General features: G+C 32.3%; 1 protein-coding gene across 1 annotated transcript; it reads left to right on the plus strand.

The window, feature by feature from the left end:
* Positions 1-668: 668 nt before the first annotated feature.
* On the plus strand, positions 669-3,738 carry LOC141686190 (uncharacterized). The gene is made up of 3 exons (XM_074491240.1): positions 669-1,586; positions 2,596-3,235; positions 3,632-3,738. The coding sequence occupies exons 1-3, from the start codon at positions 669-671 to the stop codon at positions 3,736-3,738; spliced, it is 1,665 nt and encodes a 554-aa protein (XP_074347341.1).
* Positions 3,739-27,457: the final 23,719 nt, after the last annotated feature.

The raw sequence follows: 27,457 nt of genomic DNA on the forward strand, positions 1-27,457 counted from the left end.
AAATGGTATTGATTAAACTTATACACATTGGATATGGCACGGGGAGAATAATTCTGTAGAAAGTTCTAATGAAACTGACACTTCGAAATCGATTAATCAAGGCACCTCAAGAATGGGTGAACGTGACGAGGACGACGACGATGATATGTCTTCTGATGAAAGTTCTGACGAAACCGACACTTCTGATTTCATCAACCATGTTAAAGGTGAACATCAACCTCTTTATCCTGGATGTGAAAGGTACACTAAGATGAAAGCTCTGGTCCAGTTATACAACTTGAAAGTAAAGCATGGTATGTCTGATTCATGCTTCAGTGATATTCTATTATTACTTGGCTCTTTACTTTCGAAAGGCAACAACATCCCTTCTTCCTTCAATGAAGCAAAGAAAACCTTATATGCATTAGGAATGGGGTATGAAAAGATACATGTATGTCCGAATAATTTTCTCTTATATCGTGGCGATTTAGATGAAGAACAGACTACTTGTCGCGTATGTAAGGCCTCTAGATGGAAATTGAACAAAAAAAGGAGATGAACTTGAAGGGGTCCCTGTTAAAGTTCTATGGTATTTTCCGCTGATACCAAGATTATGAAATTTATTCAATACACCTCACATTGCAAAGGACATGACGTGGCATGACACCGAGTGACAAAAGGATGGTAAAATGAGGCATCCAGCTGATTCAAAAACATGGAAGGATGTTGACCAAAAATGGCCTGATTTTGCATCAGAGACTAGGAACCTTCGATTAGCTTTATCTTCTGATGGTTTCAATCCTTTTCATGGAAACCGTACTGATTACTCAAGCTGGCCTGTTTTGCTATCAATTTATAACCTTCCTTCATGGCTTTGTATGAAGAGAAGGTATATTATGCTCTGCTTGTTAATATCTGGACCGACTGAGCCTGGAAATGATATCGACGTGTTCCTTCAACCACTAATAGAAGATCTGCAAGAGTTGTGGCGTGGGAAACAAATGTACGACGCTTATAAGAAAGAGTCTTTCATGCTTAGGGGCATTTTATTATGGACAATAAGTGATTATCCTGCCTTAGGGAACTTGTCAGGAAATGTTATTAAAGGGTATAATGCGTGTACTATTTGTATTGATGAAACAAAAGCTACTAGGTTGGTTAATTACCGTAAGACGGTAATTATGAGGCATCGAAGATGGTTTCCCCGTAATCATCCTTATAGAAGGCAGAAATCAGCTTTTGATAACACTGTGGAGAAGGGGGTCGCCCCTGTTCCATTAACTGGAGAAGAGGTTTTTCAAAGAGTACAACATTTAAGAGCCCATGTATTTGGAAAGAAACAACGGCAACCACGATGGAAGAAAGGTGAACCTCGACCTGTTTGGAAAAAGGTTTCTATATTCTTCCAACTTGAGTATTGGGAATTTTTGCCAGTTAGGCATGTTCTCGATGTGATGCACATCGAGAAAAATATATGCGAAGCCCTGCTTGGAACTTTACTAAATATTCCGGGGAAGACAAAAGATAGGGAATCTGTCCGTCTTGATATGGCTGAAATGGGAATAAGAACGGAGCTGAGACCAAAGACTCCTGGAAATAAAGAAAAGGTACCGTTGGCATCATGGAACTTAACGCATGCAGAAAAAAAACAGTTTGCTCATCATTTCTTAAAATGAAGTTGGCAGATGGATTTTGTTCAAATATTAAGAATCTTGTAAACATGGAAAATCTTCGGCTTGTTGGAATGAAATCTTATGATTGTCTTATGATATTGCATCATTTGCTTCCAATCTCAATTCGATCAGTATTACAAAAACAAGTCAGGTGCACAATTATTAGGTTTTGCCTTTTCTTCAAGGCAATTTGCAGTAAAGTGATCGATGTAGACAAGTTGGAAAAAATGCAGAGTGAGTTAGTGGAAACATTGTGCCAACTTGAAAAGCACTTTCCCCCTTTGTTCTCTGATGTGATGATCCATCTCTCAGTTCATCTCGTGAGAGAGGTTAAACTTTGTGGGCCAATATTCCTTCGTTGGATGTATCCCTTCGAGAGATATCTAAAAGCGTTTAAAGGATATGTACGGAACCCGGCTCATCCCGAAGGGTGTATTGCTGAGGCATACGTTGCCGAAGAGGCGGTGGAGTGTTTGGTGAATTTTGAAAAATCTACCGTAGGAGTGTCACAAAATGCAAAGCATGAGCAGAATGCAAGACCTCTATCTGGTGCGACATTGATAAAGCCGAGCGATGAGGACTTGCATCTAGCACATTTGTGTTTTCTCCAAAATACAACTGACATTAGGAAATGATGAAGTCTGGCTTAAAAATAAGCAAAATGCAGAATTTCACAAATGGTTCAGGAAAAAGGTATAATTGTTATTTGAATAAAAACATCATAAATAGGCATAGTTTATATTTTTCTGGTAAATGTATTTGTTATTTGTTTATTCAAGCAAACATGATTTTTTATAGAAAATAGTATTTTTTTTAAAAAAATTTGATTATGATGGTTAAAAAATAAAACAGAGGAATTTTAAAATATCCAGGAACACATTTAGTCTCAGAATTAATTTTAATATGAAAATATAATTAATATTTATCAATTTGTTTTAAATAGATTGAATCAGAATTGTTGGATGGCCATAACAACATACCTGAGGAGATAAGGTGGATTGCCGAAGGGCCCAACAAGAATGTTCCTACATTTAGCGGATATAGAATCAATGGTGTTACGTTTAACACCAAGGAGCGTGATGACACTCGACAAGTTCAGTGTAGTGGTGTCTGTGTTGTTACAGATATAATGCTTATACAGGGTAAGGAGAAGAATATTGAACATACTTCACAGACCTACTATGGAGTTATAACAAGTATATGGGAGTTGGACTATAACAAATTTAGAGTCCCAATATTTCGTTGTAATTGGGTAGATATGAACCGGGGGGTTAAGGTAGATGACTTGGGATATACAATTATTAATTTGAACAAATTAGGTTTCGTAAATGATCCGTTCGTGCTAGGGAAACATGTTAAGCAGGTTTGTTACATTGATGATCCTCTTGAAAAACATTGGTATGTCGTGTTGAAATTACCGGAAAAGAACTGGTATGAACAATGTGACGATGAAAATGATGGATCAGTAGAAATAGAACTTGAGAATGAGCTGCACTTGCCAATGTTTCCCAATGTTGACGAACTTGATGAGGAAAAGCTAGTTATATGCGGGACGAAGATGAATGGATTCAACTCCCATGATGGTAAAAATTACATTCTTTTAAGTTAAATTGTCTAGAAAATTACCCCAGCATGAGTTGCCTCTCTTCCTTTTATAATTTATTTATTCGTAAATCTTTTTTTATTTCTCGAATTATTATTTGGCAAAATTTGATAATTTTAATTAATCAGTGTCAATTACGATTACTGTTTTATTATATATGAAGTTAGCAGTTTTTTTTAATTTTTATAAATGATTTATCATACCGGAATTTGTCATTTTCTAATTTATCGCTTCTTTTTTCTTGATTGTTTGGACTGTCTGACATTTATATGTTGGATTCAGTATCATCTAATTATTGGACAGTAGTGTTGATGGGCCACAAACCCTGTTAATCTTAAATTTGTAACCATGTTCAGTTTTTTTATTTTTCTTTCAGTGACCAATGTGATTATTGAGCCGGATTTCATTGTTGCCCGTTTTTGCCCAATTCCGTGGAAAAGCCTGTTTGATTGCATTATTGGTTTTATGGACATGCCTAATTAAAATAGTTGGTCGCTTGTCAAGGTTTTGGTTGGAATTCTGGATTGAATAAGGTGTTCAATATATGATACCCTGCTTCTTCTCTGCCAACAACTTGTTACATTTGGTCGCTTACTTCTGGAAGCTTTATATGGCATAATGAGAGCTCAATTAGGTTTTATATTTTTTGATTAATTATCTTGTCAAATTGTAATAGAATTTGGTTTGTGAATTATCCAATTGAAATTAGTTGTTGACTTGAGGAAATATTCTGATTTGCCAACTTGATTGAGGGTTTTTTGCTAGTCTATATTGGTTGGATGATATTTTGTTAGGAAGTCATTGGTTGGCTGCTTTTGGATTAATTTTCTGGGGATTTAACATATATACAACTCATTTTTTTCATTTTAACATTACTCAGAGACAACAGTTTATAGATAATCTATTAAACCATCTTCTACCTAGAGTTTAGACAACATGCATAAAGAACCAAACCATTGTGTGTTTGAGTTTCTAACAAGTTTTTTACATCTCAAACCGTTGTCTATTAGTTGAGAGATGAAAAAAGTAAACTGGTGAGTTGTTAAAATTTTGCGGGAGATTAAATTAAAATAGGAGGGAGAATGAAAAATAAATAATTCAAAACAACCTCTAAAAGTATCTTTTAAAGTGTGGTGTTTGGACAACGCGTTATAAATCCGTCGTGTAAATCTTATAAATATAATGTTTTAAAACACCATTATCTGTGTCATTTCCTTTTAACAATGGTATAAACGCACAGTTGTTTGATTTTTAATGAGACAAGGGTAAGAATAAGCACTTGTCCAAATTACACAACATAAGCAGCAAAACCATTGTCTTAATATGATAAATGGTTATTATTTAACAACAGTTCTAGCGTGTTGTCTTAGTATTCTAAGACAACAGTTTAGTTTGCACACTGTTGTCTGATTTCATGGGAGGGCATAACAAAGACAACAGTTTTTGAACTGATAGATAACTATTGTTTGTCCTTAAGTTCACACAACTGTTTTTTTTGCAAAATCATTTCACCGTTGTTGTATTTTTTAGGACAACGGTATTTTTTTAACCGTTGTCTTTCAACCGTTGTCTGATTGCATTTTTCTTGTAGTGTTATAACCATAACTAAAATAAATATAAAATTTATAAACATTAATAAAAATCACACAAATTATAAAGACAGTATATATAAATAAAAAAATATTTTAAAAAAACGGGCTCATGCTTCATATTCATAAACAATGGAAAGGTATTCGAAACTTTACAAGTTCAATTCAGAACTATCATTTTATTCAAACGTATCTCATGTATTCGTCAATTTTAACAGATGACTATGATATATCCAACTTTTCTCCCACAAATTTCTACATCAACTACAATCACCACAGTGTTGCGGCTTTAAGAAAAGTGTATACACAACGTTCTTTACTAATCACTTACAAAATATCAACATTATTCTCAACTTTGACTACCTTCTAACAATTACTTTTATAATTGTAGAATTCCTAATTTTACAGAAGAGCTGGAACAGACAAAGACAAGAAAACCGTTACAGATATTCACTGTGGAAGAAATTAAAAAACTGAATGCGGAATACTTAAACGTATTACTACAGTCATTATTTTCAAATTTGAATAACATTTGACCAACTCATATTATAATTATGCCCCTATATTTTTGTATCAGGGAAAATGTAGTGTGTCAGGTCAGGATCAATGAACAAATCTATGATACCACCACTTAAACCATGATCGATGAACAAATCTATGATGTCACCAAGTTTGCGATTAGTTCGATCGAAAGTCTCATGCAGTTGTACTCATTCCTAATTTCAAGCATCCAATCTTCTGGCATATCTTCTCCATGCATCATCACAAAACGGATAGGAACAACCTATTTCGCAATTTAAGAATTTTTTTTCATACATTATTCACGAATATACTCAAGAAACAGTTGGAAAAATAAGAAATAAGAAACTTACTAATTTATTGGATAAACAATCATCCGTCCCGAGATACTTCAGAAATATGGGTACATATATAGAAGAGGCCATTATAGAGAAGTTTACTCAATTAGGGATTTCACAAGATATATGAAGTAATAAGGGGTACAACCTCCTAACTTTTTCTCTTAATTTAAGACTCTGTATAACTTTTTCTCAAAAGCATTACATGGACAAAAACTGTAAGATGGCACAGGTACAAAGAATGATGTCCATATTTGGAACTACATTACCGTTACAAAATTAAATAGATATAATGCTTTCAATATCAAAACTTAAATTGATAATAAATTTTTAAAAATGCAATTTTAGAGTTAATGTAATCATTAAATACGGAAAAATAATTAAGGTTAAAGTAATAAATAATTTTTTTTTAATATTTATAATAAAATATACATAGTTTTATTAAAATATTATAATTAACACCCGCGCAGGCACACATACCTAGTATTAATAAAAATCGCATAAATTATAAAGACAGTATATAAATAAAAAAAATATTTTAAAAAAACGGGCTCATGTTTCATATTCATAAACATATAGATATTGCACTATTGGTTAATGGATTGACTTTGTAGCTAGTGTTTTTTATTTATAGTTAGGCTAGCTACATATGTAGGGTTTCCTCAAAGAGCAAACTTTTGGACTCAACAATCAACAAATAAAGAAAAAGAATTGACTCGACCCTGCATCTTCATTTTGCTCCATCACTCCACTTTGTCGTCTCTTCAAAAAGGGATGTATTCAATATAAAAGGGCATCTTCCTCTAAATAATAATATTAAAATAATAATTTATAAAATTTTCAAAATCTTAAATTTAAAGTAAATAATCTGACTTCTAAATTCTAGCTCTGTTTATAATGGTTAGGACTTAATATCTAGAGCCAATATATCTAAGCCTATATAATAACCAAAATTCAGTTGCATTATATAGTAAGGATTCAAACATCTTATAATTGATATTATGAAAAAAAAAATTCTTTTACTTTTCTGGACTGATAAACTCGCGTTTTAATGATAAAATTTTAAATTTCAAATTTACCGCCAAAATTTTGGGAAAAAAGTTGAATTTCCCTCTTTGATACCTAACGACGCATTCTAATTTCCGTCGTAAATTGGACGATCCAATATTTTCCGTCACAAATATTTCGTCGTAAATTTAGCCAAAATATTTTTTTATTTAATTTCAAGTTAAAATTTTAATAAAAATAATTAACTTACGATGAAATGTTCAAATCGTCGCAAATTCAAATGATTTTCATTTTTTTAATCGTGCCGTGCAGAATTTTATTAATAAAATACTAAACTTGCGACAGTTTCGGATTTCGTCGTAAAGAATTACGAAATTTTACTTTTTTCCGTCGTAAGTTGGGCGCATATTTTTTTCTGTCGCAAGTTTTCTGTCTCAAATACATAACCTATATTACTGTGAACTAAAATTACTATAAAAAAACACTGTACGAGGGACACAATTATCATAAGAGGGAATGCATAACTATAGCTACTCCCAGAATTAGAAATTTCAGGAAATGTGATCAGGAAATTATCAGAGGTAACAATTTACTAAAATATGGGCAAAGTTCAATTGCCAAAAGATAATTGATCCAATATTATAACATGAATAGCTAATTTACTTTATTCTATTTAACAAAAAAATATATTTTTAAATTTATAATCAATAAGATACAAAGTTTAAAAGAGGTAGGACAGCAATAATATTTTCCAAGAAAATAGGTAAGCCATGCAATAAAAAAAACATGAATGTATACAAACCCTTATATATGTAATGAAAGCAACAGTTCCATCCTCAACAGAATGGGAGGGGTCATGTTTCACATGTAATGTCTTGTTACTGTATATATTCAACTCAACTATAGCACCTTAAATCATTTTAATTCTTAACATGTGTACGCAGGTCTTCAAAGCCGCGTAAGTGTCCATTTGTAATAGTGTATTTCTATGATTTTGATCAAGTGGACATCAATGAGCTATACATACCGGCTTTTTGCATTATTGGTCGGTTTGAGATTAGAGGTGGCCAAACGTGCGGGTTCGAACCGTACATTCGGGACCGGCTCGTACGGAAATCGTAAAATATTCGACCCGATTCGGACCGGTTCAAACCCGCACAACCCGCCAAAAGAAGTGAACCGAATACGAATTTAATTTTAAAAAACCGGGACCGGCACTAACCCGCACGAGCCCGCACAGGCGAAGCCCGCACGAGCCGCACGAACTATAAAGACCGCACAGCCCGCACAGCCCGCACCATGCACGAGCTATGTTCAATATACTTATTTGTAATTTTTGTTTATTATGACAAATGCAGATGTCCCTCCTGTAATTATGCAAATGTCCCTTTATGTTCAATATACTTATATTTTTGTTCAATATACTTATTTGTAATTTTTTTAAATTAATAAAATTTATAAGAGGTACCGTCCTCTTTTTAACCAAAAAGTTAAACCTAGCTTAAATCCGTGCGATGCACGAGCTCCGTCAATATTTAAATAAATTTTAAATTTTATTTACCCAAATTATATATTAATTTTAATATATTTATATAAATATATAAAATATATAGATTTATAATAAAAATAATAAAATAATTAGAAAGGAGATGTAATCGTAGTTTGGTACGATAGATTTTGATCGTTGTTTAGAGGGATAAGGAGACTAAGTAATATATTAATTTGTAATTTAACATGTATATAATACTAATTTTTTATTTTTGATAATTAAAATAGGGGAATAACCGTTTATTCAAAATATATACCTTTATAGGTATTATATTATAGTATAAATTGAATAAATTTAAGATTTTATTACAGATACGAACAAGTAATTAACGGTTAAATTTCACAAAACTAAAAAGTTTAATAAATTTCGCAAAGCTTCTTTGATAAGTTTTAATAATTTTTTTTTTAATTTTGCAAAAATGTCTTTTATAAATGCGAGTCCATTTCATAAACAACACAGGACTTATAACCTTATAGGGGAAGCTTTCACGCAAAAAAAAAATTACGGCGCGAAACTAAAAAAATGAAGCATTATTCTCCCTCCTATTTTCACTCTCTACATGAAGGAAATTGACAGGTTCAACCCGCGTGCCAACCCGCGTGTCAGCCCGCGTGCCAGCCCGTGAACCGCCTGGCACGTACACGAACTCAGTGCCGAATCCGGGTTACCTTTTGTCAGCTCAAACCCAGCTCGGTCCGATTCGTTCGCCTTCTAGTGCCGGTTCAGTGTTGATATTTCTCGGTCCCAACCCGCTACAAACCCGGTCCGGCCCGGCCCGCACGCCCCGCACGGGATGGCCGCCTCTAGTTGAGATTATAAAGTTCATAATACCAACCATGCACCACACAGGGAAACTGACAAGATTCTCTTGCTCTCACTTTTTAGAAATGGAGAAATCACTTCCACTAAATTGGTCAACCTACTTACCTCAGCCTACCCTTTCTTTCATTTACAATTAGTAAATTCTAAGGATTTATTTTGAATGAAAATAAGCACATTCTTATTTCTATATGATGTAATATTGTATTACATTTAGTTAAAAACACATGCATGGTTCGTAAACTATATGCTAATGCTATTATATAAAGGTTTTTTTATGTGAAAAAAAATTGCAAAATTATATTGTGTACGTATAGTTTAATCCTACTCTTAATGTCAGTCCTTGTAAAGTATATGTAATATATATTAAATAGAAATAACTTGCATAATTAGCACAATTATTGCGTTGACTTGTAAGAAGCTAGCTTTAATAATTTCTACAAGCAAATTTAGTGATTTTAAGTTTTAACAGCCTACTAGTGTCAAGTCATGTATTACAAACTTGGAATGATCTCACTATTGGAACTCGTAGCATAATTAGTCTAATGTTTGTGGAAGACTTTAACTAAAGCAAAGGTCGCATGATTAAAAAAAAGTTAATATTTAAAAGCGTTTAACAGAAATCTAATCCTCAATTTGTGGATGGGAATTGGGGTCCTATTCAGAAAAAGAAAGGTTGTTTCTGGGAATGTTTGGAACTTGAGTAGGTATTATCTCAGACACGAAGCTTCTGAAACAGTTCGCCATTGAGCTTAATTAACCATCATTAAAAGTTGAATTGAGACCAGAAAGTGATTTTTAAATTAGGTTCTACAGTCCTGCGCATGCATTTTACACTAAGATGCATTTTGCCAGGCGGGTCTCATTATGCTAACCATATATATAGATTACCTTCCTTCGAACTTTAGAATATAAATGTGCTGTCCTTTTGCTTTTTCTAATTTGGCAATAATTCTTCTTTATTTTTTTCTCTTGCAAGTTGTCGGCTAGAGGTAACAAAAACGTGGGATTGCAACTGTCAAGAATTTTAGAAAATAAAAACATGTGTGAATGTCATGGTGTATACTATTTATGGATCGTGCTACTCCATCGAAGGATCGTAACTAAGGTTCATGCATATATAACGCGGTAAACTGTACAAATGCATGTATGCATGTACGTGTAAAGTGAAATTCGTAGGCTCAACAGAATTAGTTAAAGTGCAACTGTTCACAAATGAGACAGTCTCTTTTGTCTAAGCAAATGAGACAGGCTGTAACTAAATGAGACAGATACTATATATTCAGCAGAATGTAAGTTGCAGAAATATAAACATGCAATGCTGAAAATATGTTAATGCAAGAACACCAAATCTTTTCACTTGGTTCGGCCCCTATACCTAGTCTATGGCCTACATCCAAGTCCCCATGCCAACTAGCATAGAGAATGTATTATATCCACTTAAATAAAGTACTTACAAACTTTCCTTGATTACAATCTTGGCCCTGAATGAAAGAACCCTTTCCCTAGCACACAGCTACCTAGCACACAACTACTTGGCCTTGATCTTGTAATCAATATTCCCACAACCCGTGACAAGTGATACAATACACCTTCCTTTCAAATACAAAGATAATAATGTGAAAGATTACAACTCGACTATAAACTCTTAATTAACTGGATAATCGATGAATGTAATTAAGAGGATGTTTTTCTCAGAAAGATATAAGATGGAAAGTGCAGAGAGTTGTATGTTTCTGAAAAACATCAAGTCGGTTTATATAGAAAACGTGTAACGGATATAATAGATTTCAAACTCTTTTAAAGATAATAAAATATAAGATTAGGTTTGAAATATTTGAATGTGTAAAACAAGTAATCCGTTAGAATTGTTTCTTGAAAGAGATAAACCTGAGAAAGATAAGGAATTTGAAATATGTTAGGTTTATCTAAGATAGAGTTTGTTTTGAAAAGATAAGTCAAAGGTTATCCAGTTAACTAAGTTAACATTAAACAAAACTCTAATACTTATCTAACTAACTAACAATCTGATTTGTTGTAGACTTCTTCAATGCATCATCAGAAATCACGGATTAACATTCTCCCCCTTTTATGATGATGCCAAGGGTAAAGAAGTGTTATGCTCCCCCTATCAAAAACACTTTAATCTCCTGTTGCAATATGTTAGATAGTAACAGTGTATATATGTAACAATCAGTTGATAATCATGAGAATATGCAAATGAAACATAAGACTTATCAAATGAGACAGGTAAACAAATGGGACAGCAAATAAGATTAAAAAACCAAGATTAAAAACCAAGCACTCAACAGTACTTAAAGTTATAAAACCTAGCACATAAACCAGTGCTATCCAACCAAAATCATCCGAGATTAACAGATAATTAAACCAAGTACCAAGAAGCAATCGTCTTAATCAAACAAACACATTAAACAAACACATTAAAAATTCTCCCCATCAACATCATAAAAGGCGGGTAAAGAAACTAGTCAGAATCATCAACATCGACAGGAGCAGATTCTCGAGTCTTTCGCTTTCCCTTGTTGTGGTAAACTGGAGAAGCACCATACCCGGAGAACAGTTTGTCTAACTTGCCTTCATCTGGAGCTTTCCCATCCCTCTTGCGAAGCCATTCCAGAATATACGAACGATATTCAGCACGAGTCATCCCAAAAGCTTCAGGTGGAGGAACTGCAGGCAGGGGCAAAGGGGAAGTAATCTCGGCTAGAGTCATATCACCAAGCCAGTCCTTCTTCTGGTGCCATGGCATGCTACGGGTAGAGACCTGCTGAGATATGTACTTGGTTTCTGTACCAAGTTTATAGAAGAGCTTGACAAATTCTTCCTCCCATGCCTTGGCAGTGGTAACCATCCCCTCATGAAGCACACCAAATTCAAAATCTATAGCCCTACTCACCTTCTTATCATGGACATGTAAAATCTCCAACTTAGCATTTATTGATTCAAGAGAAGCAGTAACAGATTTATTAAACATCTCATAGGAGGCACGCATCATACTGACTTGTGAAGTCAGGGATGCCAAGGACTCGATAGAAGCAAACTGAGTTTTAAGAGACTCCAAGAGATGGTTGTTTTCAGAAACTTTTGACAACAACGATTTCAATAAAACAGAGTCCTCTTGATCAGGATCAGACATATAATGAGGAGACTCAGGAAACGAACCAAACGACTTATGACCCTCACCAAAAATAAGAACACCAGACTCAATAATCTCAATATTATTAGCAGACAGGACAGACAGATCAAACATAGTAGACACTGGCTCAGTTCTATCATCATCAGAAATAATAGAAAAATGTCTAAAGATCTTTGTCAACAAAGCAGGAAAGGACAAGTTCATAGACTCATGAGACGCACAATGACTCATGTATTTCATAATCAACGAAGCAATATCACAAGGAGTTTTAGTCATGAAAACCGAAATTAAAACAACATCTTGATAAGTAACACGGTCACGACCGCTCTTACGAGGCAAAAGATTTGTATGAAACAATTTAAAAAGCAATAAAGCAAGTGGAGTAAGATCATGTACCATGGGCTTAAGAGAGGTACCGATAAAGTTCTCACCAAGAATCACTTTCAGTTGTTCTTCATACTGTAATCCGGGAAACTCCATGAATGCTGCATACGTGGTATACGGACAGACACCGGAGCACGAAATACCACAAACTCGAGACAACATATTAGCATTGAACACAATCGGAACACCTTGAACCTCAGAATAAACCATATCCTCCTTCATCATTGAGAAATTAGAATAAAATTTCTGAACCAAAGAAGGGTAAATAACATCTGGTGGGGATAAAAGAGGTTCACAACCGAGAGCGGAGAATAAATCAATAACACCCACTCGCTGAAGTAGAGAAAGATCACAAATTCGTTCTTTAAGAATGGGTTTTGACACGATTTTAGGCTGAGAAGATTTTTCGGGTGACATTGGAGTAGAGGTATCAGGATTAGTTCTTTGGCGTTTAAGAGAAGAAGATGATGGGTTAGGGGTTTTAGCGGGTTTAGATTTGGATCGAGTATGAGGGGTCGACATTGTTGAAGAAGAAGAGAAACGTTTGGAAAGAAGAAAAGAAAAAGAAGTTGAGATTAAATAAGACAAGAGAAGAATATGAAGAGTTAGAAGTGAGATAGAAGTAGAAAGGTGGAGTGTATCTCGAAAAACGAGGAGACACACAGAGATTGAGAAGAAACAGATGGAGTAGTCAAATCAAAGTTAAAGACTTGAAGGAAAATGCATGCAACTCGGTTCAGTTCCAAAGTTCAAGAGTCCCATCAAATAATTACATATAAAATATATAATTAAGACTGAAACACGCAAACTAATTAAACCAAACACGGTAATTAATTCACAAAAAATTCATCAATAAATTCCATAGATAAATCAGCATTAAATTAATCAATTAATTAAACACTCGATTATACAATTTCAGTCATAAAGATGAATTATGCAAATAATTGACACAAATAAGCTAAATAGAATGCATGCAAGGATGTAAAAATGAATTAATGAGAAATAGTGCACATACCAAGTTCACGTCTCATAAGACAAAACCGGTCTTCACCTAAAGGTTTGGTGAAAATATCTGCTCTTTGCTTATCAGTTGAGATATAAATTAACTCAATATTACCTTTTGAGACATTATCTCGCAGAAAATGGTGACGGACATCAATATGTTTAGTACGAGAATGCATAACAGGATTTTTAGAAATATTAATAGCAGAGGTATTATCACAATAAATTGGAATATTTGTATAAGAAATACCAAAATCCTGCAATGTTTGTTGCATCCACAAAATTTGAGCACAGCAACTACCAGCTGCAATGTATTCTCCTTCAGCAGTAGAAAGAGCTACAGATGTTTGTTTTTTACTGTGCCATGCAACCAAACAATCACCTAAATATTCACACGCACCACTTGTACTTTTTCTATCAACCTGTGACCCTGCATAGTCAGCATCTGAAAAACCAATTAAGTTAAAAGAAGTAGAACTAGGATAAAATATTCCAAGATCTCTAGTTCCCTTAAGATACTTAAAAATCCGTTTAACTGCATTCAGATGAGATTCTTTTGGTTGAGATTGAAAACGAGCACAAAGACAAACACTATACATAATATCAGGACGAGAAGCAGTTAAATATAATAACGAGCCGATCATACCTCGATATTTAGTAATGTCTACAGGTGTACCTTATTCATCTTTAGTGAGCTTGACCGATGTACTCATCGGAGTAGCTTTAGCAGAAATATTTTCTAATGCAAATCTCTTAAGCAAATCATTCACATACTTACTTTGATGTATGAAAATACCTGCAGCAGATTGGTTAATTTGCAAGCCTAGAAAATATTGTAATTCACCCATTAAACTCATATCAAAATATTTTATGCATGCAGTTAGAAAACCACTTACACAAAGATTCATCAGTTGATCCAAACACAATATCATCTACATAAACCTGTACTAATAGAAAATGATGGCGTTTATGAAAAATAAAAAGAGTTGGATCGAGTGTACCACGAGTGAAGCCATTCTTTAGCAAAAACTGACTGAGACGCTCATACCAACATCGAGGGGACTGTCTCAATCCATAAACAGACTTTTTGAGCTTGTAGACATAGTGTGGATATTTTTCATGAATGAAACCTGGAGGCTGCTTCAAATAAACTTCTTCCTTAAGATGACCATTTAAAAATGCGCTTTTAACATCCATTTGGTAAAGCTTAAATCCTTTGTGAGCTGCAAATGCCATTAGAATCCGAATAGCTTCGAGACGTGCTACAGGGGCATATGTCTCATCGAAATCAATTCCTTCCTGTTGGTTGTATCCCTGAGCCACCAAGCGAGCTTTATTCCGAATAATGTTACCATCTTCATCCTTCTTGTTCTTGAAAACCCAACGAGTACCGATGACTTTTGCATTAGAAGGAGGAGAGACAAGTTCCCAGACTTGACAACGTTCAAACTGGTTCAATTCTTCTTGCATGGCAACCGACCAACATTCATTTGCAACAGCTTCTTGAGCATTTTTCGGTTCAAATTCAGCAACAAAAGCACAGAATGCACATAAGTTATGAAGCCTGCTTCGCGTAGAAATCCCTTGATCTAAATCAGTAAGAAGATTATCTGGTGGATGATTCTTCACAGTCCTAGAAGATTTAGGAAGTTGAATATTACTCATCTCTTCCTCATTAGAATTGTCTGCCTGGAAATGAATCGGAGTTGTCTCATTCAAAAGAGACTGCCTCATTTCCGCTTGTGAAGATTTATCCAGAGGAGTAACAGAATTCACATTTGAAATACTATCAGGAGTCTTTGGAGAGCCAGAAGATTCATCTGAAGCTTGAGTAGATCCCAAAGAATTATCAGAAGACTGAGATGGACCTGGAGAGTCTTTACTGCTTGATTTGTCAAAATGAGACTGACTCTTTTCAGAATGAGACTGTCTCATTTGGGAATGAGACGATAGATCCGCAACATCTTCTTCAATTTGAGATATCTTCAAGGCAGATTCATTAAATGTAATGTTGATAGATTCTTCAACTTTGAGCTTGATAGAATTATAAACTCTATAGGCCTTGCTTGTAGTAGAATATCCCAAGAAAATTCCTTCCGTAGACTTAGCATCAAATTTTCCTCTAGTGTTCGCTTCTGCCCAGAATTTACGCGGCAGATTACTTTCATGAAGAAGAGTACGAGCAGTTTCCTGTAGAGTTCTGTTCTTGCGTTCAACAACTCCATTTTGTTGAGGTGTACGTGGGGCAGAGAATTCATGAGTAATGCCTCTAGATTTGCAGAAAGTCACGAAATCTTTCTCGAATTCTCCTCCACGATCACTATGAATAGTCTTGAGCTTTAAGGAATACTTAGTCTCAAGGTTAGTAATAAGATCTTTGAATTCACTAAAAGCTTCATCTTTAGTACGCAAGAATAACACCCAAGTAAAACGAGAGTAATCATCTACTATAACAAAAGCATAATTCTTACCTCCCAAACTTACATATCTTTCTGGACCAAAAAGATCTAGATGTAACAACTGCAGAGGAACAGAAGTTGATACTTTATTCTTCGCAGTAAAGGAAGTTTTCACCTGTTTTCCAAGCTGGCAAGCTGAACATGGTTCTAACTTCTTGAATTTCAGCTTTGGTAAACCTCGAACTAACTCATGTGAAGATATCTTTCAAAGTAGATTCATGTGAACATGACCAAGACGCCTATGCCAAAGATTATGTTGTTCTTGAATGGTAGCTAGACAGATTTCTTCTTGCTGTTCATCAAAATCTAACACAAAGATGTTTCCCTTTCTTTTGGCTACTAAAGCAAACTCGTTAGCTTTATTACCGATATAGCAAACATCTTTATCAAACTTAACACTATGACCAGCATCAGTTAACTGACTTACGCTAATAAGATTATATTTAAGACCGTCAACTAAACGAACATTGTTAATAGCAAACTTGTCGTTACCTATGGTACCTTTACCTACAATACGTACGGTAGTGGAATCTCCAAGAGTAACTAAGCCTCCCTCTTTAGCGATTAATAAGAGAAACTTTGATTTATCTCCAGTCATGTGACGAGAGCAACCACTATCAATAATCCACTTGTTTCGAGGAACATGGACTTTAAAACAGACCTGCAAAAGATCCTTTATCTCTTAGGTACCCATGTGACTTTGGGTCCTTGAATGTTAGTATCATAAATCTTATACAAATGCCTGTCAGATTTCTTAATCCACATTTGAACAATATTAACAGATTTATGTACAAATTTAGATCTAGTTGCTGAGTTAGTATCGTGGCCCTTAATACCACATAACCGAGATGCAGAATTGATGTGACCAGATTTGCCACAGTCTTGACATTTTTTATAAGGCATCTTGTATTTCATAGGAGTTCTTTTGTAGCCACTTTGAAAAACCTTCTTTTTGTTGGCTGATCCATACCCCAAACCTTCTTTGTCAAGAGAAGATTTCTGTTGGGCAAGTAAAGCATTCAAGGTTCCTTCTCCATGAAAACATTTGGCTAGATCAGTTTCCAGCTGGGCAACCTTTTGCTTGAGTTCAGGAACTATAGAATCAGAAGATGCATTTACTTCAGCAGAAAAGGTTTCCTTCTTTAATGCATCAAGACATGCATCTTTCATCTCGATCTCATTTTTGAGGTAGTTGACTTCTTCTTTCAGCTTAGAGACCTTCTCAGATAGTAGCTTATTTTCTTCTACTAAGGATTCATCTTTGATGGAATCATCAACCTCATTAAGAACCTCACTCAATGCTTGTTTAAGATAAGCATTCTTTTCTTTTAATTTTTTATTTTGAGCCTGCAAGGTTAGTACATCCTGAGATATATATGAATTTCTATTAACTTGAACAGTATGTACCTCATCATTGTCACTAGAGTCAGATTCAAGTCCAGCAAAGCATAGTTGAGCTAATTCATCGTCTGAGTCAATTTCCACTTCAGAATCATCATCACTCCATGTGAGTAAAGCTTTCTTTTTGGCTTTGAGCTTGTAGCAGTCCTTCTTGAAGTGACCTTTCTTTCCACACTCAAAGCATGCATCCTTGTTTTGATTATTTTTGCCTTCCTTGTTTGAACTAGGTCTGAATTCTTTCTTTGGAAATGAAGACTTCATGGGTCGTTTAGATGTATTTTTTTTGGCCAGAAATTTGTGGAACTTCTTAGTGAGAAGTGCAATCTCCTCATCAGAATCTTCAGAAGAATCACCTGCATCTGCATTAAGAGCCAGAGTTTTCTTGCGAGGAGCTTCATCTTCTTCATCATATCTGCGTAGTTGATTCTCGAATTCTTCCAATTCACTGAACAGTGTTAGAGTATCCATAGTCGAAAGTAGTGTCGAATCCTGCAGAATTGTCACCTTTGGAGCAAATTTCTTTGGCATTGCTCTGAGGATTTTCCTATTAATCTCAGATTGAGGAATGATCCTTTCCAGAAGTGAGATGGAGTTCATTAATGTCAGAAACCTCCCTTGAGCATCTCGAACGCTTTCATCTCTTTCCAACCTGAAACCTTCATAGTCACTCATTAGCATACTTAATTTTACTTCACGTACCTTAGACGTGCCTTCGTGGCTGACTTTGATCGTATCCCAAATCTGCTTGGCAGTAGTACATGCTGAAACTTTTCTTAATTCTGTAGCTACCATGCCATTGAGAAGTGAGTTCATCGCTTTAGCATTGGAGTTCATTGCATTCACTTCTTCAGGAGAAAGATCCTTGAGAGATTTTGGCTTCCCTTCTTTCATGGGAATTGTAAAACCATTTTCTACAGCATCCCATTCGAATGCATCACGCTGGAGAAATATCTTCATACGAAACTTCCAATCATTGTAGTTTTCAGCACCATGAAGCAGTGGTGGATAATTGTTTGAATACCTATCTGGTTGAGCCATGGATCGCTAGCAAAATAAACACTAAAAAGAGAATTAAATGTACCTGCTCTGATACCAAATGAAATTCGTAGGCTCAACAGAATTAGTTAAAGTGCAACTGTTCACAAATGAGTCAGTCTCTTTTGTCTTAGCAAATGAGACAGGCTGTAACTAAATGAGACAGATACTATATATTCAGCAGAATGTAAGTTGCAGAAATATAAACATGCAATGCTGAAAATATGTTAATGCAAGAACACCAAATCTTTTCACTTGGTTCGGCCCCTATACCTAGTCTATGGCCTACATCCAAGTCCCCATGCCAACTAGCATAGAGAATGTATTATATCCACTTAAATAAAGTACTTACAAACTTTCCTTGATTACAATCTTGGCCCTGAATGAAAGAACCCTTTTCCTAGCACACAGCTACCTAGCACACAGCTACTTGGCATTGATCTTGTAATCAATATTCCCACAACCCGGGACAAGTGATACAATACACCTTCCTTTCAAATACAAAGATAATAATGTGAAAGATTACAACTCGACTATAAACTCTTAATTAACTGGATAATCAATGAATGTAATTAAGAGGATGTTTTTCTCAGAAAGATATAAGATGGAAAGTGCAGAGAGTTGTATGTTTCTGAAAAACATCAAGTCGGTTTATATAGAAAACGTGTAACGGATATAATAGATTTCAAACTCTTTTAAAGATAATAAAAGATAAGATTAGGTTTGAAATATTTGAATGTGTAAAACAAGTAATCCGTTAGAATTGTTTCTTGAAAGAGATAAACCTGAGAAAGATAAGGAATTTGAAATATGTTAGGTTTATCTAAGATAGAGTTTGTTTTGAAAAGATAAGTCAAAGGTTATCCAGTTAACTAAGTTAACATTAAACAAAACTCTAATACTTATCTAACTAACTAACAATCTGATTTATTGTAGACTTCTTCAATGCATCATCAGAAATCACGGATTAACATAAAGTTCGTTTTTGGCATCACAATTCTCAAATGTCAAATCACACTCCATAAGTAACTACCATAAAGATACACGTATTCAAGCTACTTAAATTATTTTAACAATTTTTTTCTAATTAAACACGGACGCACACGGCGCTAATAATCAAATTCTTGATACTAGCTTTATACCCCTGCAATACACGGGTGATTTAAAAAAAATTATAATATTTTTATAATTTTTAATTTTCTTTTAAAAATTATTATGTTTGTTAATTTATTTTTAGTGGTGGTAATATATATATATATATAATTTTGTTTAGTTATTTTAGAATGTGAATTTAATATATTTTTATATTTTGTAATTGTGAAATTAAAAAAATTTGTAATTTTTTCTTTCTTAATATCATTGTTATGTTGTATACAATAATTTTTTGGTTTATTTTAGTGAAATTAATTTTTTAAAACTTGTTTACAACTATATTTTTGATAAATATTAACTTCAATAAATCTAAATATCAATTTGTATAATTTTACATTCTATTTGTTGATATTTGTTTAATTTTTTTAGCTTAAATATTGGAAATATTTGTGTAGTGATTTTGAAAAAAAATACTATATTTATTTGTCATAATACTTTTAAATGTATTTTTTAAGATTTATATTTCAGTTTTGAATTGTTATAATTTATTATTATTATTATTATATTCCTAATTTTATTATTATTATATTCCTAATTTTTATGTTTTATAGGATTTATGTACTCTAAATTTTGTAAAAATCAATACGTAGGTTTCTTATTTTATAAAATGAAACAATACATATATAATTATTTATCCCTAAATACAATCTAAATGTGTTTCTCATTTATAAGATAAAAATTAAAATTATCTATTAAAAATATTTTAAATCAAAATTGCCCATTTCATTTAAAAAAAATGATACTCCCTGTTCTTTTCAATTGTTTACATTTTTTAGAGAGTATCCGACACGCATTTTAAGGTGCATAGTATAGTTGTGTAATATTTTTTTACAATTTTGTTTTTCTGAATAAAAATTAAAATATTCAACTTTTATTCAGAAAAAGAAAATTGTAAAAATAAGTTAAATAATATACTTTTTATGCACCTTAAAATACATGTCGAACACTTCTTCACAAATGTAAACTATTGGAAGGGAATGAGGGAGTACTACTTTAACCTCATTAACAATTACAATTGATTTGTTTATTTTTACTTATATTTATTTTTTATTAAGATAATTTTTTCTCTTATTATATAAATATATATATAACATTTTTAACATTATTTCATTTAAGAATATATAATTGTAGTTCAATTTCTTAATTAATTACCTATTGTGTTTGTTATACATATTATTAAATATTATAATAGAATAATAGAATAAATGAAATAAATATAATGTATAATGTATTTTATTAGATATATATTTTAATTTTGATTTTTTTATATTTATTATGATTATATTTATTCCTCATTTTTATGTTTTATAGGAGTCATGTGCTCTAAATTTTTTAGAAGACAATTCGTAATTTTTCCCTTTTACAAAATGAAACAAAGAAATATAATATTTGTACTTAAATATAATCTAAATATTTTCCTTATTTTATAATAAATTAATGAAAATTATCCATTTAAAACATTTAAAAATATTTTAAATCAAATATACCCATTTCAATATTTTTTTAAAAATATGGTACTACTTTAAACCAATTATAAATGATTTTTTATTTATTACTTATATTTATTTTTATTAAGATAATTGTTGCTTGTATTATATATATATATAATATAATACTTCTAATATAATTTATATCATTTAGGAATATATAATTATAGTTCATTTTTTAATTAAATAACTATTGTGTTTGTTATACATATTGTATGGTATGAGTAAAGTTCTATGGAGTCCACCTTTAATTGGAGTCCTCGGAGTCCATATATGTTCTGCAAGTAAAATATAGCTTAAAATATTGCAAAACATATTATTTTTCGACAAACATCACTATTCTATCAAAAATCTTGTAGATTGCATACATTTTACAAGCAGAACATTGTAAAAATATATATTCTACAAAACATGTTTAGTTTGCAGAACATAAATGTTCATGTTGCAGAACATATTGCAGAACATACATATTGTACCGTAAATATATGAGATTTGCATGATTTTGTTGAAGTTATGCTATTTGTGTAACATGTTTTGCAAAATAACACGTTTTACAATATATTTTATTTGCAGAACGTAGATGGAATAATATAATAAATGAATAAATATAGTCTTTATTATACTATACTTTAGCACGTGCAACCCACCAAACCATACCATCCAAACCCCCTTACTCCAATTATATATAAGATATAATTTGAAAAATAAGAATTTAACCATTGAATCAATATTGTGACCTTATTACTTAGAAGTATTAATTATAACAATGTGAGTCATGTTATTGGCGATATATTATATTATGATTCGAAATTTTATATGTTTATTAGTGGCTAATCCGTGTGAAACACGGCACCGACATTAAAAATAATATTAAATTATTATTTACATAAAATTCAATCTCATAATTTGTGTGAAATATAGATCAAAATATAATAAATAAATGCAGTTAAATTATATAATTGAAAAAATCGAAATCAATTGTAATTATGAAATTTCACCATATAGTTCATTTTTTTACTAATATGACTTATAAATCTAGTTATAATTCTAGTTATGTACCTAATTATTTTACTTGTTATATAAATCTAACATGTTAACTTTTACTAATACAGTTATTTAAAAGTAAATCGATGCTTGGATGGACAAAAAAAAATTAAAGTGAAAATAAAGTAAAAAGAGAGTATAAGTCAGTTCATATTAGTTGAGATTCAACTATATAAAATTTAAAAATAATTATATAAATTCTTCTAGTGAATAGTAAGATTTAGTACTTTTGTGTTCAAATAAAATACGGTTTTACCTATTAGTATAGATAATTGATAAGATCAAAAATATCAAATTAGTATTTATGGTTTGAAACAGGGATCGAAGTTAATATATCAACATGAAATATTAAATTGGTACTTGCAAATAATAATTATGTAATTAAAGCGAATTCCGATATAAAATTTTCCAATATAATTCTAATTATGCATTGTTTTACTTGTTATATAAATCTAACATATTAGTTTTGTTTGTTTGAAATAAATTGCATTATTATCTTATAAATCAAATATTTGTTATTTTTGGTAATTTAATATTAAGTAATATTTGATAATTATCTTATAATTAGATTTTTCTATATAGTTTATTTAATATTACTTAATTATTGATAAAAAAATAATTTTTAAATTAAAAGTAAATATACGTTCGAATTAACACTAACTAATAGAAAATAAAGTTTAGAGAGAATAAAAGTAAATTTATGTTAGGTGAGTAACAAAATTGGTATTTTGATACTTTGGTACTTTTGTGTTGCAATAAAATATAGTTTTACTTATAAATAAAGATTGTAGATTTTAATTATATTATGAACCAAATATTTGTTATTTTAGATAATTTAATTTTAATTAATTTTATTTGATAATTATCTTATAATTAGCTTTTTCAATATAGTTTATTTAATAATACTTAATTATTGATAAAAATATTTTTCAAATTATAAAGAAATAGACGATTGGATGAATATTAACATACCAATTAATAAAAAATAGTGTTTAGATAGAATAGAAGTCAATTTTAATTTAAAAAACAAAGTTTAGATAGAATAAAAGTCAATTTGTGTTATATGAGTACCCAAATTTGTTATTTTGATACTTTTGTACTTTTTTCATCGTAGGGAGCCCGCAACCGTTACCATTCGGGTACGCACTAGGTAAGCACACACAATAGCCCTGCAAATCACGTGAACCAAGATAAAATTCACTTATGCTACAGACTCTTATTTAGGTGGCATAATTATAAATTTTGCTCCCATGAAATTCAAACACGTGACCAAAGACCTGTGACCAAAGAATAATTATCCCCTTTTTAAATAACTGAGCCAATATTTACGGACTTTTGTGCGTTAATAAAATATGATTTCGTTTATTAATAAAGAATATATATACGTATTTCAATTGAATTATAATAAACTTTGACAAATAAGAAGCATGAGAGGCGGATTTATCCCCTGAGTTTTGAATAAAAAATAGAAATAATTGTAATCTACACAACTTTCGTTCAAAAATAAACATGTAACAGAAATTTGATAAAAGTAAAATGCGCCTAATAACTTATATTTGAGCATTAATTATGAGAATCATTGAATTAGACATGGGCAAAATCAAAATTTAAGCAGAAAAATATTTAAAATAAGTTACATATTTTCAAATAATATTAAAAAATAGATTTGAATACAAAATAGAAAATTTCAAATTTTTAAATAATATTAACAATTTTAGTTATGATTTTTATTATATAGTAATAATGCCAATATTTTATAATTCTATTAAAAAGTTTAACAATTTAATGTTGATTACATATTTAATTTTATTTTAGTAGAGTTATAAAAGTTTAAAATTAATACTATAAAATAAAAATTGAAACTGAGATTAATAGTATGGTTTTAAATTTCAAAATTTATAATTTTATAGTTGGAATAAATTTAAATTTTAATATTGTTTAAGAAATATAAAATTTATTTTGATTAAGTATTTTGTTAGAGTTATATTTTTGCACCTGCCCAATCCAAATAAATTATGAAAAGGTAGGGGTGCCAAATGAACTCCCAAGTTTAAGTTTGTTGTGGATATGTTGTGAACTTGATGATTTCATTAACAAAACACCTTGGTCGATTTTACTTAGTGAAAAATGTAGCACTCGACGGATAAGGATTATAGTCCCGACGGATAACTCAATATAGTCCCGACTGATGATGATTTATTATCCATCGAGTGAGTAGCTTGTGTAACAATAAGTCTGTAGCACATTTCTGTATACACATTGTTTAGATTCTATAAGTAGTACTCAGGTCATGTTGACTTTAACTAGATATGCACAATAGGTTGATTAATTGTACATAGATGATCTCTTGTAATTCTGCATAAATGAAATGAAGTCAAGTACCAGATTGCTACCCGACGGATAAACAACAATGCCATTCGACGGATGATCAATAAGACAACCCAACGGATGATCATGAACTCGACGGGTGATCATGAACCCGACGGATAAAGAATTCAAACATCTGTTGACAGTGACAACACAGTCACATGCGTCGAGTGTATGCAAATGGAATGTGGAAGCCTATTCAACTAGGTTTTAGAGAACAAAGAAACATTGCCATTTCCATTCTATTATGAAAATATTCAAAGATGCTGGAAAAGAGTAATGAAGCAGCATAGTATTAGACTTGATAGTTTTTGTTTTATTATCTTGTCTTATTACTTTGTAATCTTGGTGTTATATAAACCAAGAAGTAGCTAATAAAACAACAACAAGACTAAGAACATTTTTCAGAGAAACATTTGTAAGCTGCACCCTTAGCATTTCTCTGTAATCTTAGTTGTTCATTTGTAAGCAGCTGTGAGCTTTTATTGCTACACAGGGTTCTCTTGATATATATAATATATATCTCTGGTGGATACATTCTAATCCACCAGGAAGTTTTTAAAGACTTGTGTTTTTAAATACTTGTGTTTTGATTCATTTCAAGTTATTATTCCGCACTTTGCAAATCAATTCACACAGATATATATTGTTAAGGTAGAACAATTTTTTAAACCAAGAGAAAGTTTCAAGAATTCCATTCAACCCCCCTTTTGTAATTCTTGTTGCATTGTTAAGAGACTAATAATTGGTATCAGAGCAAGCTCTTGAAGAACAAAGAGTTTAAAGATCACAACAAAACAACAAGATGAACAAGAAGGATGTTGAAGTCAAGATTCCTTTTCTGGATAAAGATAATTACCATCACTGGAAGGTAAAGATGCATCTTCATTTACTTTCTCAAGATGAGGCTTATGTAGATTGCATAGAGAGAGGCCCTCATGTACCAATGAGAGCTGTAACTGGAAATGAACCATATGTCCCCAAGCCAAGGCATGAATGGTCTGATCCTGATATTGAACAAGTCAGGAAAGATAAGAAGGCCATGAATATCTTGTTCAATGGAGTTGATGGTGACATGTTTGACAACATCATCAATTGAAAAACTGCCAAGGAAGTTTGGGATACAATACAGATTATCTGTGATGGCACTGAGCAAGTTAGAGAAAACAAGATGCAGCTACTGATTCAGCAATATGAGCATTTTCATATTGAAGAAAGTGAGTCTCTCACTGACTTTTTTAGTAGGTTTCAAAAACTACTAAATGCTCTGAAGTTGCATGGAAGGGTCTATCAGACAAAATACTCCAATATGAAATTCCTTAGATCTCTTCCAAAGGAATGGAAACCAATGACAGTCTCATTGAGAAACTCTCAAGACTATAAGGAGTTTATTTTGGAGAGATTGTATGGAATCCTAAAGACTTATGAGCTTGAAATAGAGCAAGATGAGAGGATGGAGAGAGGAAAGAAGAAAGGAGGGTCCATTGCACTAGTTGCTGAGTTAGAGAAAGAGAAGGAGATGAAGATGGAAGCTGTTGAATTAACTTCAAAAGTCTGTGAAAACAAGGGCAAGGGGCTGGTAGCAGAAAATAAAGATTCTTTGAGCCAAGATGATATGGAAGATATTGATGAACATCTAGCATTTCTTTCCAAAAGATTTGCCAAGCTCAAGTTCAAGAAGAACTTTGGAGCAGCCACGCCAAATAGAAACATGGTGGATAAATCAAAATTCAAATATTTCAAATGTGGCTTGGCAGGGCACTTTGTCAGTGAGTGTAGAAAGTCAGATTCCATCAAGAAAAAGTTTGAGCCTGTGGATTATAAACAGAAATATTTTGAGTTGCTCAAACAAAAGGAAAGGGCTTTCATTACACAAGAAAATGACTGGGCAACAGATGGTCTGGATAAAGATGAAGATGTCAGCTATATCAATCTAGCCCTAATGGCCAAGTCTGATGAAATAGAGACAAGTTCTTCAAGAAATCAGGTAATCACCACTAACCTTGCACATTTGTCTAAAGCTGAGTGTAATGATGCAATAAATGATATGTCTACAAAGTTATATCATTTGCGTGTTACACTTAAGTCTCTTACTAAGAAAAATGCTAAAATTAAAAAAAAAATTTGTTTTTAAGTGAGAGGAATAATGTGCTAGAGTCTTAGTTCATTGAATTTGAAAAATTAAGAATTGAGTGTAAAATTGCTAAGGATGAATTAACTGAGTCCTTGAAGAAAGAAGAGATCTTGAAGAAGCAGCTTGAACGAGAACAAGATGTGATTAAGGCATGGAAAACATTAAGAGATGTTCATGCTCAAATCACCAAAGTTCAAGGTATTGAGTCCTTTTGTGATGCAGCCTGGAAGAAGAACAAGGAGAAGCTAGAATCCAATTTAGTGGAAGAATTGCTAACAGATGTAGACTCGACTGATGATGAGGGTCATCCGTCGGATAACAAAAAGGGTTATCCGTCGAGTGATATAAATCCTCATCCGTCGACTGTGAGCAAGCCTGTGAGTAAAGCCAAGCTTGTCAAGTTAAATAAAAAATATAGATCAGTTTCCAAGAATTTTGTTCTAGGAGAATCTAGTCAAGTGAAGAAGGAGAAGAAGGCTAATGTTGGTCATATGACTGTCAAGCAATTGAGTGACAGACTTGAAAAGATTGAGGTTAAAACAGAGGCTAAAAAGAAAAATAATAGAAATGGTAAAGTAGGAATTAACAAGCACAACAACTACACACCTAATAAATATGCTCCTAGAAAAATCTGTGTCAAGTATGGTAGTGTAAATCATTTATCTGTTAATTGCAAAACTGCCATGTCTACTTCCATATCTGTGCCACCTCATTTTCCCAACATAAATGTCATGTATTCTATGCCTATGAATGCTATG

The sequence above is a fragment of the Apium graveolens genome, chromosome 9, assembly GCF_009905375.1.
Source record: "Apium graveolens cultivar Ventura chromosome 9, ASM990537v1, whole genome shotgun sequence".
NCBI classification, from domain to species: Eukaryota; Viridiplantae; Streptophyta; class Magnoliopsida; order Apiales; family Apiaceae; genus Apium; species Apium graveolens.

What these genes read in the sequence shown, in the direction of transcription:
- LOC141686190 (XM_074491240.1), top strand. Translation starts at nt 669, where the DNA reads ATGAGGCATCCAGCTGATTCAAAAACATGGAAGGATGTTGACCAAAAA. An exon ending in CTCCTGGAAATAAAGAAAAG is followed by an intron (nt 1,587 to 2,595) that starts GTACCGTTGGCA and finishes TGTTTTAAATAG; the next exon opens with ATTGAATCAGAATTGTTGGA. An exon ending in TGGATTCAACTCCCATGATG is followed by an intron (nt 3,236 to 3,631) that starts GTAAAAATTACA and finishes TTTTTCTTTCAG; the next exon opens with TGACCAATGTGATTATTGAG.